At 31.9% G+C, this 13,709-nt stretch overlaps 2 protein-coding genes across 8 annotated transcripts in view; one reads left to right on the plus strand and one right to left on the minus strand.

Moving 5' to 3' along the window:
- Nucleotides 1-13,709, minus strand: part of LOC111391378 ((+)-neomenthol dehydrogenase-like) — a 37,873-nt gene that overhangs the window by 6,457 nt on the left and 17,707 nt on the right. Inside the window, exon 2 of one of the 4 annotated variants that reach the window (XM_023016595.1) lies at nt 9,015-9,083. The exons of 1 other annotated variant lie outside the window; for it this stretch is intronic. In XM_023016595.1, the coding sequence (XP_022872363.1) occupies nt 9,015-9,070 (56 nt within the window). In that variant the 5' untranslated portion in view covers nt 9,071-9,083. Of the gene's footprint in view, nt 1-9,014; nt 9,100-11,661; nt 12,225-13,709 lie in introns of those variants that run through there. 2 more of the 4 variants (XM_023016596.1, XM_023016594.1) reach the window with 2 other exon arrangements.
- Nucleotides 1,994-6,222, plus strand: LOC111391382. 4 transcript variants are annotated; one of them, XR_002702104.1, is made up of 3 exons: nt 2,002-2,462; nt 3,220-3,491; nt 5,956-6,222. XR_002702104.1 is itself a non-coding variant. In XM_023016599.1 (2 exons), the coding sequence occupies exons 1-2, from the start codon at nt 2,242-2,244 to the stop codon at nt 2,943-2,945; spliced, it is 309 nt and encodes a 102-aa protein (XP_022872367.1). In that variant the 5' UTR covers nt 2,003-2,241; the 3' UTR covers nt 2,946-3,213. The 4 variants fall into 4 exon arrangements, 1 of the variants encoding a protein (XP_022872367.1); XR_002702103.1 differs by lacking the exon at nt 5,956-6,222 and adding an exon at nt 4,382-4,573; XR_002702102.1 differs by lacking the exon at nt 5,956-6,222 and having other exon boundaries at nt 1,994-2,462; nt 3,220-4,573.

Consider the following 13,709-nt stretch of genomic DNA (forward strand, 5'->3'; position numbering starts at 1 on the left):
ACATCTCAAAAAAAAAAAAACAGAGGGGGGGGGGGGGGGGGGGGGGGAGCCTAGTGTTTGTCACAGAAGTTTGCTCCAAAGATCTTCTAAACGATATTTTCTTGGCTCAGTTTCACGTTACCTTTCTCCACCGAACAACCAATCCAAAACCAATATTTATTTCGATTGCTTTTCAATTTCACCCATAAAGTAGAAAATAATGATTTTGACTTGTAGCCATGGAGGCAAGAAGAAAAACCAATGAAAAAGGCACAAGAGGAGATCAAAAACACAAAGAAGCCACCGATTTTTGGAAGCACAAAGCAGCCATATTTTTCCGGTCAATTGGCAGCCAAGTTTTTCACTTTTCACACACAAATCACTCAAATGAATGGCTAGGTCAAAGTAGGAGTGGGCATTTTTTCCCGGAACCAGTGGAACCGGACCGGAACAGTTTAGAACCGGCCGGTTCGGTTCCGGATCTTCTAAAAAATAATTTGGTTTCGGGAAAAATTATTAAAAACCGATCGGTTCCAGTCCGGTTCTTGGTTCTAGTATGGGAACCGCGGAGAATCGAATGGTTCTCATAGAATTTTTTTTAGTGGGCATTTTTTCTTTTTTGGTAAAATATAAGACTTACTCTCAAATTTGTCCCGAAACCAAATTGGTAATATATATGACTTACTCTTAAAGTGAAAAGAAACTTCCATCAAGGTAAAACAAAATTAAAAAAAAAAATTGTAGTATAACAACATAAGCAAAAGGCAGTGACATATGGAAATGAAACAAATGTTTATGTATATAGTTCACATATCACTTTTTAATTAAATAATTGAGAAAAATACTGAATTGTGATTACCTGAAGGCTCAAGAAAATGTTAAAAAGGGATCCTTCAGTTGGCATTTTTTTCAGTAAAATATATGACTTACTCTCCAAGCACTTTTATTTTGTTTTCATTTTGATGAAAGTTTGTTTAATCATTGAAGTACTAGACGGTTTATATAAGTTAATATTTGTTTGATAATAGTAACTTATATTATTTGCATATTATTTTAAAATTTATATACTTAGTTTTCTATTAATCTTTGTATAATATGTTCGGCTCTTCTATATTTTTTTTAAAGTATCACATTGAAAGTTTCTTTAGATTTTTTATTAGTAAACATTTTATTTTGACATCTTTATGTAAAGAACCGGACCGGACCGGACCGGAACCGATTGGTTCGGTTTCGGTTCGGTTCCATAGCTAACAATGGAACCAATGGTTCCATTTCTAAAATTCTCATTGGTATTCGGTTCGGTTCGATTCCTTTTAGAACTGGACCAAATCGGACCGCGCCCACTCCTAGGCCAAAGCTACATATTTGGGAATAGGTTAGACTTTAATTGGATCAATAAAAGGGTAAAATGAGCCAAGATCAAAAGCCATCCAATAAGTAAATATATATGGGCCATAAGCAGTGTTAATTTCTTAAACTACTTTCAACTATCAACGTTGTTTTCTAATCGAGCCTTTAGACTTGATTGTTGGTAATCAATTCATTATTGGCCGAGGCTTGTGAAACTATATTTCGATGTTTACATCATAACCCAAGATTTATTGGATATAAAAAATTCAACAGTGTTGCCCGGCATAATGTGCCATTAATAAACAATGTGGACGCGGAGAGGCAAAGAAGAGACACTACTAGAAAGGGAGGCAATAGAGACGAAATTTTAGCAACAAACATCTTCCGTAGCTACTACCAACGGATTAATAACAAATTCGCAACGAGTCATTATTTTATCATTTTTAAAAATTATCTATTAAATTATTGACAAAATTACCAATGAAAGTCTTCCGTTGGTAAAATTACGTTGCTAATCCGTTGGTAAAAATATAAAAAAATAAAATAAAATAAAATAATTTATCAACGAATTGTCCAACGGATGATTCCGTTGGAAACTATATATAACAGACTAAAATAATTACCAATAGAAAAATTAAATCCTATATCTATTTACCCTTCTCTTAGAGGGGCTTTGAAAAAAATTGTTGCTATTTAGATGAGGACCAAATGAAACATTCTGTTCACCGCCAATAAGAACCCTTGCTCCTCAAAACTCCCCCCTCTCTCGACCACCGAAGAAAACCCTACCTCACTCAGATTTTGAAACCGAAACCCGACCCGTCGAAGGAGAGATCCGCCTGAAGCACACCATTCTGTCCTAACGAGGCACTGAGTTTGTATCAAAACATTATACGAGCTACCGACTTCTTCATGTGGCCGAAATCTCCAGGTGTCCTCTGGCGCGATGTATTGACAGAGAATGCTCGAAAGGAGTTCGAAGACGCCCGATTTGAGAAGGATCTGGAAATTGTCGCTCCTCTGATGTTTGGAGGGCCGGATGTCTGCAGTCAGCTGTTGATAAGCTTGTCAAGAAGCAAAAGCAGCAAATTTAGGATGAAAGCAATGAATCAAATCGACGTTGAAGTTTTTTGGTAATAATTGAATTAAATTTTGATTATTTTGTTGATTAATTTTAGTGTCGATTGATTTTATATTCTTTACCTTATTTTATCTGAAAATATAGATGCAGTCATTTGTAATATTTTAGTTGTGAAAATTTAAGCCTTATGCGAGAACGGTGGGAGTCCGGTTACAGAATTGGGGATTTTTTGGAAGAATCATTTTTTATTTTTTACTTTTTTTATTTGGTTTGTAAATTTGATATTCTGTGCTAGTTGCTATTCTAAAATTTGCTCTGTTATTTGCATTTATATATTTGTTCTCATTGTCCTGATCATTTCTTAAGGGATGAATACTGTCCCACTTGTAGAATAAGGATATATTTGTGTTCGATTAGAACATCACAACTTAATTATGTATTTGCTAGGCTTGGAAATCTTGGGTTTTCCAAGCATTTTTCAGACTTGTCGTTTCCTTCTCAATGGTACATACATTTTTGGAAGTCCTGCTGCTAATGATTGACTGAATTTGGAGGATGAAAAATCTGTCACTACCAGTGATCTTTGATATACCGATGTGTAGTTCGAGAGAATGTATTTATAGCATTATATAAACGCCTTTATGTATACATATGAATTTAATTCTTGTTTATTATATATATGTTATGGAATATGGATGGATCATGCCAGAATGGTAGTGTGGATTTATTCTTGCGAAACTAAAATCTTGGGAAGACTCTTGGCATCAGTTCATTTTGTAAAGTTCAAATTGCCGAACATACATTGACAGGGCACGGAGTTGCTGTCAAGATCCTTAATAATACATAAGAAACTGCTGCAACTTTAAGCTGTTGGTTCAATGCTTTAGAAGGAGAGAATTATTCTTGATGTCGTGTAGATTTTACACCTTAATGGATGGAAGTTGAATGCCCCAAAGGTATCTCAGGTACAGTAATCTGAGACATGAGTGGACGAAGAGAGGAATTTCATTAAGGTTCATTCACCAGAATCATTAACATTCACTCACCATTTGGTTGGTCCTTAGGGATTGGCAAAACTCAGGTAATAATAATGTTGGCTTCCATGTCTGCATATGTTTATTTTATATATTATTGACAACTATTTTTCTCAAAATTTATTCTTATCCTGTTTGCTGTAAGTTTCCCTAATCCCTAGGTCCATCAGTAGAATGATTGTATTTTGATTTTATACATTAGTTTTTGCTGGAGTTGCATTCCACTTAAACTCAGATAAAATATATTCGTGGGGTTATTGGTTTGGAAGGATCAGTTTTTTGTTGTCCAATCCTTCATAATAGATTATTGTGCATTAAGCAAATGATGAGCTGGCAACATAGGAAAAATTTGATGCCTTCATCTTACTTTCTCAGATCAGATGAAGAACTAGAGAAACGAGAAATTTAGGCCGTCTCGAGCAAGATTTCTTTGATAGGTTACTTTTAAGGCTGCTTATCTTTACGTTGTCGAATTACTTATGAATGTTACTGTCAGTTCAATGTCAAACCTGCTCCATGTTTCTACTGTAGGGATTTGGATGATCAATTTTTAGGCAGTTTTACGTATCAAAAAAAAACTTCTTAGGCAGTTTTACCGTTCAAAATTGGTTGTTGTGTATTTGAGCTCATAATGACTTGGCAGCATTGGACAACTTTGATGCATTCTCCTTACTTCTTTGAATCAGATGAAGAACTAGAGAAGCAAGAAATTCTGGTCATCCCAATTAAATACACCCCTACCTTACGGTGATAAAACTATAATCCATCTCCTTTGCATCACATTTTGTAGAAAGACCACCATCCTAGTTCAGTCCCTTTTCTATATAATTCTAATAATATATGTCTCATGTTGATGTTATAAAGTTTTTTGATGATGATTAAAAGAAACTTGAAAGTTTTTTTTATCAATATCCGCTTCTCCAATTCCTGCCACCAGTCTAGGTCAAGTGTACAAAGCTCGGTTGAAGTACTCTGGCCAGGTTGTTGCTGTGAAGGTGCAAAGACTTGGTATTGAAGAAGATTTAGGGCTGGACTTTTATCTTACAAGAGGTTTAGGTTTCCTTATATATAAGCCCTTGTTTGATCCCCATTCTTTGGAAAAAATGAATTCTTCAACAGTGTTTTGATATAATTTTAACCATACATTTTTCAATAAAATAATATTACAAGCAAATTCCAAACGTTTTATTATTTTTTAACCACACATTTCACATCAATACACTATTCAAAAATTCATTTTTCCCTTCAATATGAAATTATCTTCTTTAAAATTATGTGCACAATAATTGTATAAATATTGTGACTTGTTTTACCTCAAAAGATGAAAAATAAGTTAGACATAGTGTTAATCATCATAGAGTCCAATAGGGCATATAAATACTTTCATATTTACTGGACTTCAACAATTAAAAATTGGGTTTATTTATTTACTTAAACTATGTCTTTGATGCATTCCATCACATGCAAATAAGAGGTGTTTTTTTTGTTTTTGTTTTTTTTAATAAACCACATTACTGTATTTTATTAATATAACGGCGAAAAAAGATAGTACGATTGGTAGAAGGATATTAACCAAAGATCCAACAAAAGAAGAGAAAAGATTTCCATTCGGAGACGGAAATAAAATGAAACATAATAAGTAAGTCAATGAAACTCATGAGGGTGCATCCCTAGTGTAGTTATCATAGATCCTGTCTTCATAGACAGAGGAGATATAGAAAGTGTATCGTGCACGATTCATAAGATTCTATAGTATATTATTTCATGTAACCTGCCTCTCCCATGACTTTTCGGACCAACCAACCAAGTCTTGTGCAATACGTCTATGTCATAATCATTATAATGCTCTAGGTCACTAGCAGAGTGGAGGGCTCGCGTCTAGGGAAAGGGGCCATTAGATGGCAAGTGGAAAGGTGACTACGACATATCGCGTCTGGCTGAATTTGCAAGCAAATTTGTATGCGCATTGAGAAGCAGAATTCTATTAACTTCGATATTTGCTGTACAATCACCTAAGGACATATCGTCATGTCACTAAAAATGTCTGAAAACCTTGTCTATAGAGATTTGGGACTCGAGATGGTAGGCTCAAGTGATGAGGACTTTTCAGACTGTTTAGAATAGATACCAAATCATTAAGAGCAAATCGAAGGTAGGTTTCACCTTCATTCGATGTTGAATTAATCGATTAGTGTATGCTTGAGACCAACCTTTTCACCACCAGTAGTGTCCATAATATCCTTGTCAAAGTAATTTTATATGTTAAATACAGACAATTTTACACATTGGTGAATGTGGAACCCGAACTCAAATTTTTTGCATACTTTAATGTCATATTGAATTCTTTGACAAGATTAAACTTTTAAACAAATAGATATGCAATTATTTATTTATTTAAATTAAATCATCAACAAACATATGGAAATTATTTTCCTATCATTGATTGTTACTATGTTGTTGTCTTGAAATATACGGTGGCCCAACTAAAATGTTTGTTTTTTGGATTGATAGAGAAACATCAGTCACTTGGCTCATTCCGATGACAGTCCTCGTAACCATAGTTTTGGAAGAAGTGATAGAGACAAGACACCTTTTTTAGCTTCGCACGATGGTCGTGTTTTGTAAATATAAGTGATTAAATTTATCAATTTTGTTCAATTCAATATTCGAAGCATTTATAAGTTTGATATCATGTATCCTCGAGTTGGCATAGAATTTTTCTCCACTATGCATTGAGAAAAAAACAAGTGAAGAGTTTGATAGGAATTTAATTATAAATTTAGATATTTTTCAATCAGTAATTATTGTTTAGTCAAAAAAATTGAAGTTGAAACTTAATATTGATTAGTGAACTGATTCTTCTCAAGACGATTTTGTCAAATCACATAAATTTGTATATTTTTTTCTATTAAATTTTATTCCAATTATAATGTAGCAATAATAAAATTCCTATTTCTATGATACTAACATGTGTATTTTGTCATGAAAAGAGAGCGTCTTAAGTAGGCTTTGGCACATTCTCTTAGTAAACTAGCTATCTGAACAAGTGTGTGTGATATGCTACTCCATATTAACCTCCTGAATGGCGATTTTTATAACTAGACACTTTGATTAAACAATTAATTTTCTTCTATAAATTTGTGTTCTCTTTCTTAGTTTTCCTTTTGTGCATATTATCCAGTGTCGGCTGTTTTCTTGACAATTTATTAACAAAAAAAAAAAAAAATTGACAAATAACTACACAACAATATTTTTCTAAAAAAATTGTATTTTCTAAAATTAAAACCAATATTTCTGATATTACAACAAATCTCTACTAAACCTTGCATCCTGCACTCATCATTAATCTAAAATCTTCAAAATTTACAAATCCATCACCATCTTTATCTACCCCTTTGATCATTGAATGACAGTCTCTAAGACTGCATTTTCCACATCCAAGACATTTAAAAACCCTCTGCAAATCTTCAGCAGAAATTAATCCATTTTTATCAGCATCAAATACACCAAAAGCTCCCATTATATCAATCCCAATAGCATCATTATCAAGTTCCATGGCATTCAAGAATTCTTGTAAATCAACAAAACCATCTCCATTATTATCCATCTCTCTTACCATTCCTTCGGCTTCTTTGTTGGCGATTTTCTTGTCATTTCCGAAGTTGAGCAGCACGTCTTCTAGCTCGAAACTTGATATGTTCCGGATCCAAGAAGAAACCCTAATCTCATTAAGATTTCAGATGATGAAAATTATAATATAAGAATTAGCAATGAATATAGAAATAAAAGTAAAAATAAGAAATTTGTTGTAAATGGTAAGTTTATTGGTGAATTGACAATTGTAATTCTATAACCTTAAAAATTATTATCATTATATCCTTAATCATTCTCTATAAATATGTTGCTTTGGTTATCCATAAAACACATACAAGTCTATTGACTCATATTTTCTCTTATCTTTTTCTCTTTTTTTTTGTAACACGTTATTATCACGAAAACTTAATTCTTCAAAATCTAGTCAAATAGTTGTTCATAGGACAAATAGGTAGGCCACTCCCTTCGTCGTCTTCATGTAAAGCAAGGAAAAAGAATTCCTAGGGCTAAACAATGAGATGCAATTCACATCATGAATGTGCAAAAAATGTTGTTCATCGGAGTCAAATATGTAAGTGACTCCCTCACCCTTATGCATAATGGGGGAAAAAACCCAAATTTTTGAATACTCTTAAAGTCGTGACCCAACAGGCAAAACATTATTGCACGACTCTCCATAAATGGATATTGTGAGAAAGTAAGGATGCGTTTGGTTTAAAATTTTTAGAAATTATTTTATGACATTTATTCAATTAATTTGATTATTTAGTAAATCATAATAATTTTATACTAATATATTACTAGATAATATATATTTTAAACTTGGTGAATTTTACTAGTGAAATCTTGAAAAAGTGCATATAATAGATATAAAACAAATTCAACATTAACTCCATACAACCTTTCTCATGAATTTCAGAATGTTTTAGAATTTTTTAAATAAATGTTTTTATAATTAAAATTTTACCTTCTATAATCCAAGATATACAAAATGAGACTTAACATGTCCTTGACTTGACGGGCCATGTGCCTTAGGATATTCAAAAAAATATGACACCATCTGGCGTGTCACATACATGCCCCATCGCATTCAAGTCGTATCTTTGTTTAAAATGCATTGTACACTGCAACCTACCCTAGGGAGCTTTAGTGCTTCACAACCATCTGCTGATCGGCCATTAACATATATTTGGATTCTTAACAGCAAAAAATAGAAGTGCGTGTCTTTATTTCTCTTGAAATCATTTATTAATCCATTCATAGAAGAGTCGTTGTCTTGATACTCAGTACTGTAGTCATTTTCAAGCCATTGCTACAATACATGCAAGCCCTGGATCCTGTACAGTGGTTTAGAGATAATTTTCCTTTTCAAACATATATCAAAATTTGCCTTGACAAAGTGCTTCGTCATGCACACTGGCAATCTTCCTAGTGTTCCATCACAAAAATCAATTTAAGTTCAAAATTGAATCATCCATTCCTAGTCCATTTTACAATATTCAGAACAATGCTGAGAACATCACAACAGCACGACAGCATACAATGATCTCTAATTAAATATTAAAAAATAATTTTTTAATTATATCGTTGAGAAAATGTCGTTGATTCCAAAAACAAAGTGGAGGATCGATAATTATATCATTGAGAAAACTACATAAAGATAATTATATCTTTTGAGATCATTAATTGGAGGTCGCCAACTTAGATCACAGGCTTTCTTGATAATGATAGCCATTGACCCCTGTCCACTTATATCTTTTTGTATATAAATCGCCTAAATTTTGAGCCAACTTTAGATCAGGTGTGTAAAGATGAGAAAATTAATAGTTCTCAATCTAAACTAATTCCAACGAAAGATTAACACAGCCATCATGGAAAATTTTCTTTTCTACTACAGTCTAACACTCTTTTTCACTACGATTATGAAAACTAAAATATGGCTAAATAATTTAATTGAAAGCAAGTTATAAATTTACCTATTTGATGACTGGTTGCTCATTGTTTCTGCACTTTCACTCTTCTCTCTGCTCATTTTGAAGCTTAATGTTACTCTCTCTCTCTCTCTCTCTCTCTCTCTATATATATATATATATATAAAAGACAAGTCACTCCTACCTAGTCCACTTCAAAAATTATACTGCCAAATTAACTTTGAAGTGCGGTCCAGAAACATGTTTTTAATCAAATGCTCTACAGTCTCCACATTTTTTTCCATAATGGAGACAAGTACTTCATTGTAAGATTCTTATTTTTTAATTAACATTATAAGATTATTGGTTTATTTTGAATATAATGAGACCATTATTGGTGAACAGGATTTGACATTTTTTAACTTTTATGAAGGATTTAACAAGATACAGTCTTACAATAATGTTTAATGTGTATTAAGTCTTCATTGCATACATTATATGAAGTCTTCCGTTAACTTTGTAAATTTTGCACATGTTTTAATCATATATTTATGAGACCCATAATTTTTATCAACTTTTCAACCTCATATTTCATCAAATTTTATCAAAATCTAGATTTTTTTTGTTAAAAAATTCAGGAAATTGAGAGAGTCATGACTTTATTACAGCTCTAAAGAACCTTCTTTCTGATAAAAACAGCAACTTTGCTTGGTTTACATCCCCTCAGCCCCTCATCATGTGAGGGGCTGTACACCATGTAGAAGATGGAGATATCAATTGGTACACGATAGTTTCTCTGCGCATGATAAAATATCTTTTCCATTGCATTAGTGTCCTCATTGCAGCCTCAATTTTATTTTTATTTTTTTTTCATTTATAGATGATGGATCTCTTATTTTCGGTGGAAATTAATTTGATTTTCTTCAATTATAATTTATGAAAGTAATGTGAGTGCTTTACGGTTGTTAGTCTTTTTTATTTAACAAGTAGTGAGCACATGCGTTGCACGTCTTATATATCGGATAAATGATATGCATAATCTTGTTAAAACACTAAAATTATTTGAGAAAGTACTAATACTATCTTAATTAATAATTTTTCTAAATTTATAAGAGATTTATAAATTTTTTGAATTGTCTGAGCAAGAATTGTTGTATTTAATATATAAATTTGCAATTTTGTATCACATACCTCGAGATAGCCCATTTCAATTTTCCTCTATTGCTTCGACATTCATGATGTAATTCCTCAATTTCGTATGTTTAGACAATATTCTTGTTACCATCTTCGAGTGAAAAGACCCACAAAATCTATAAAAATATACGACAAATTATGAAGAAAAATGATAATACACTTTATTTCGTCAATTTTGTAGCTTTCAAGCCTTGCTCTATACACCAAGCTACACATCACCACTACTAATAACTTAATAAACATTCAATTTTAAGAAATCATTTAACATTTACACGAATGATGATAGAAATCTAAAATATAGAATGAAATTACAAATCAAAACATATAAAGATTTGAACAAAAAAAAAAAGATTTATTAATTTAACGTAACAAAATTCACATCTGATTAGTTTGAATATAAATATGCCAAATCAAATTTAGATAGTAAAGTATGTATAAATGTGAATATTAGAGTACAAAAATCAAGAGGGCACATAGAATTAATACAAAAAGGATATTCAAGAAGCTCACGAACATTGTTGGCTGGATTAATCACAATTCCATGGAAGAAGACTTGTGGTTCACCAATTAGAATGTGGGTTTCATGATCGTGGAAATTAAAGTTTAAGATAATTGAATTAACGCTATTAATCAAATTAAAAAATATATTATCTTTAATTTCTATAAATGGTTATTTAAGGTCATCCTTTGAGCTCCTTAAACAATATCATTTTTCTTTAATTTTATTTTGAATTATATATATATATATATATATATATATATATATATTTTTTTTTATTTTATTTTTTATTTATTTATTTATTTATTTTTATCTTGAAAGGGGAATTTGAGGCCATTATTTGAGTTCCTTAAATAACACCTATTTTTTAATTTCATGTTGAATAAATTGAATTAATACCATTTATAAAAATTAATGTAAGATTTAAAAAATTAATTTAGAAAATTATTAACCTACTTGGTATATGCACTTGGCATATAAATCAACCTAACTTCTTCTTACGGTTCATTGTGGTCAAAAGTATTAGAATCTTAAAAGGTTAAGAATTTAGATGCTATAAATGGAAGTTGGAGACCAACTTGATGCGATGCTCCTAAGTTGAAAACTTTCTAGAATTATTGATATATATTTATTTAACTTAATTATGACCTAATATTTGCATGCAATTGTCTAAATAATTATTAAAAGATTAGGTAGACGTGTATAGCGGATCAATTTTTCTCAAGCTAAACAGTCAGCTTAGAGTCTGAAAATTTGATTTTTGAGCCTTTGGAGATTGCTTACCGAAATGTCACTAAAAAAGCATTGGTATACGTAAACTCATCAAATCTAGATTGTACGTAACCCTCCATAGAGAAAAGACAAGTCCATTATAAGAATTTGAGAAGTGAAATATACAATACATACCAACCTTGTAATACAAGGTAGTGCACATGAAAAAAACAAACACAAACACACAAAAATGCTTTTGTTTGAGATTAATTTAATTAGTTAAAATTTGCAATGGAACAACAAACAACGATTTCAAACTCCAGTTTTTATATCATCACAAAGAAATCTCAAATTAACATGTCCTTCACTCCTTCAATGGATTTAAGAAGAAAACCCATTATCAGTATCATGAATACATAAATCTTTATTCAATTCAAACCCCATACAGTTACTTGAGAAATATAACAATTGAACGGACCAAACTATCAGAAGGCCGATACATTCTGCCGGTAAAAGAACAGTCCAGATGGGGGCGCGGCCCACCCATCCGACAGCATTGCCAGCTTCAACAGACTATCTGCACCCTCTTCAACAGTCAATGAACCAGTATTGGCAGTCATATCAGTTTTCACATATCCAGGACACACGCAGTTGATGTAGAAATCAGGGTATTTTTTAGCAATAATCCTTGTATAGGCATTAATGGCAGACTTCGACAATCTGTATGCAGGTACATGTTCTGGCCAGCCATTAACTTTTAATGAGTTTTCTTTGAAGTCTTGAAGAAACTTGTTGAGCACATTATCTACCTTATCTTCTGTGAGTTCTTCTGCATTGCTTAGCACTTGTTTTGCCCATTCATTGGACTGAAACTGGATTTGGGATCATGAGAAATAGAATATGTCAGGTCAGGGGAGAATCTAAGAGTTTGAGTTAGCACGGGCGACTGTTGACTGTCTACCGTTGACCGCAATAAAATATTAAGGGCATGTTTGAGCCACATTATTCCAAAAAAATATATTCTTAAACAGTGATTTGACATCATTTCAACTATACATTTTTCAATAAAATAATATTACACGCAAATAAAAAATTTTTCTTATTTTTTAACCACACATTTTCCGTCAATACAATATTCAAGAATGCATTATTATCAAAATAATGTGGCTCAAACACCTCCTTAGAGTTCGTTTGATATAAATTTTTTGCCAAAAAAAAAAGATTTTGTAATAGTGATTTGATGGAGAATGTGTGGCTAAAAAACAAAAAAAAAAAAAAAAAGATTTTGTAATAGTGATTTGATGGAGAATGTGTGGCTAAAAAAAAATTTGAATCTTTATGTAATATCATTTTATTGAAGAATATGTAGCTGAAAAGAAGAGATAAAAAATGGAATTTGAAAAAAAAAAGGAATCAAATAAGGCCTAAAGTTTAAATTTTAACAATTATTTTGTTCAAATTGAACATATGTAATTATTTTTTTATTTTTTTTAAACAGATACCTCCAAGTTTTATAGATCAACCCTCACGTATGGCGGAGGAATACCGTGAAAACAAGTTCACATCGCAAATTGTCAACCATAAATACTAAATTATTAATAAATTCGTACATATGGAAAATGATTCCTATTTGATGTAATCAAGTTGATGACTGCCCCAGGAAGATCAACCATATCATGAAAAACTGCCGTGTTACCACTTACCCCAATTTTAGGTAAAGCGAACATATGTATGCAATTATGTTATAAGAATAAACGGACTCATCTAATGACATTGTTGCCAAGCTTTGTATATTTTAAAGGAAGAGCACGGATTCAAATCTTTATAATTGCACTCGCATTACAATAGATAGAACCTAACAAATATTATTTTGTTAAACTTATTGCCAATAATCAATGGGTGAGATAGCGGTGAAGTTTATACCATATCTAACAAAAGGGCACAAGTTCGAATTTTTTGTTTGGTCCCCCACTCTCTTGAATTTTGGCAAAAATTGTTGTATTTAAGTATTATTGCGCAATAGTTTGTTGGTAAAAAAATTCGAACCCGGGACCTCCACTATATACATTCAGTGCCTGACAAAGTGAGCCACAAGAAACACTTGAAAATAAACTGAATACCAGCAATATAATCTAAAATTTTAATCTATTGCCAACAAAAAAAAATGGCTCCAGGCGGTTCCAGTGCCACCATCTAGATCCGTCACTGTGTCAAGTTCTTGAAGAGTTGTGTTCCGTTACAAAATTCAAGTTCTTATAATCTCCTAAATTATCTTAGGTTGGCTCACCCTTAATTGTTGGAAAAATTCCAATGTATGGGGTCACACACGTATGTATATTAAAATGTGTAGTGCTATT

The sequence above is a fragment of the Olea europaea genome, unplaced genomic scaffold (genome assembly GCF_002742605.1).
Source record: "Olea europaea var. sylvestris unplaced genomic scaffold, O_europaea_v1 scaffold786, whole genome shotgun sequence".
NCBI lineage: Eukaryota > Viridiplantae > Streptophyta > Magnoliopsida > Lamiales > Oleaceae > Olea > Olea europaea.

Bases quoted from the DNA above. Each gene is read 5' to 3' on its own strand.
- LOC111391382 (XM_023016599.1), top strand. From the start codon at position 2,242: ATGTGGCCGAAATCTCCAGGTGTCCTCTGGCGCGATGTATTGACAGAG. The intron at 2,463-2,857 runs GTAATAATTGAA...TGTATTTGCTAG, and splicing joins ATCGACGTTGAAGTTTTTTG to GCTTGGAAATCTTGGGTTTT.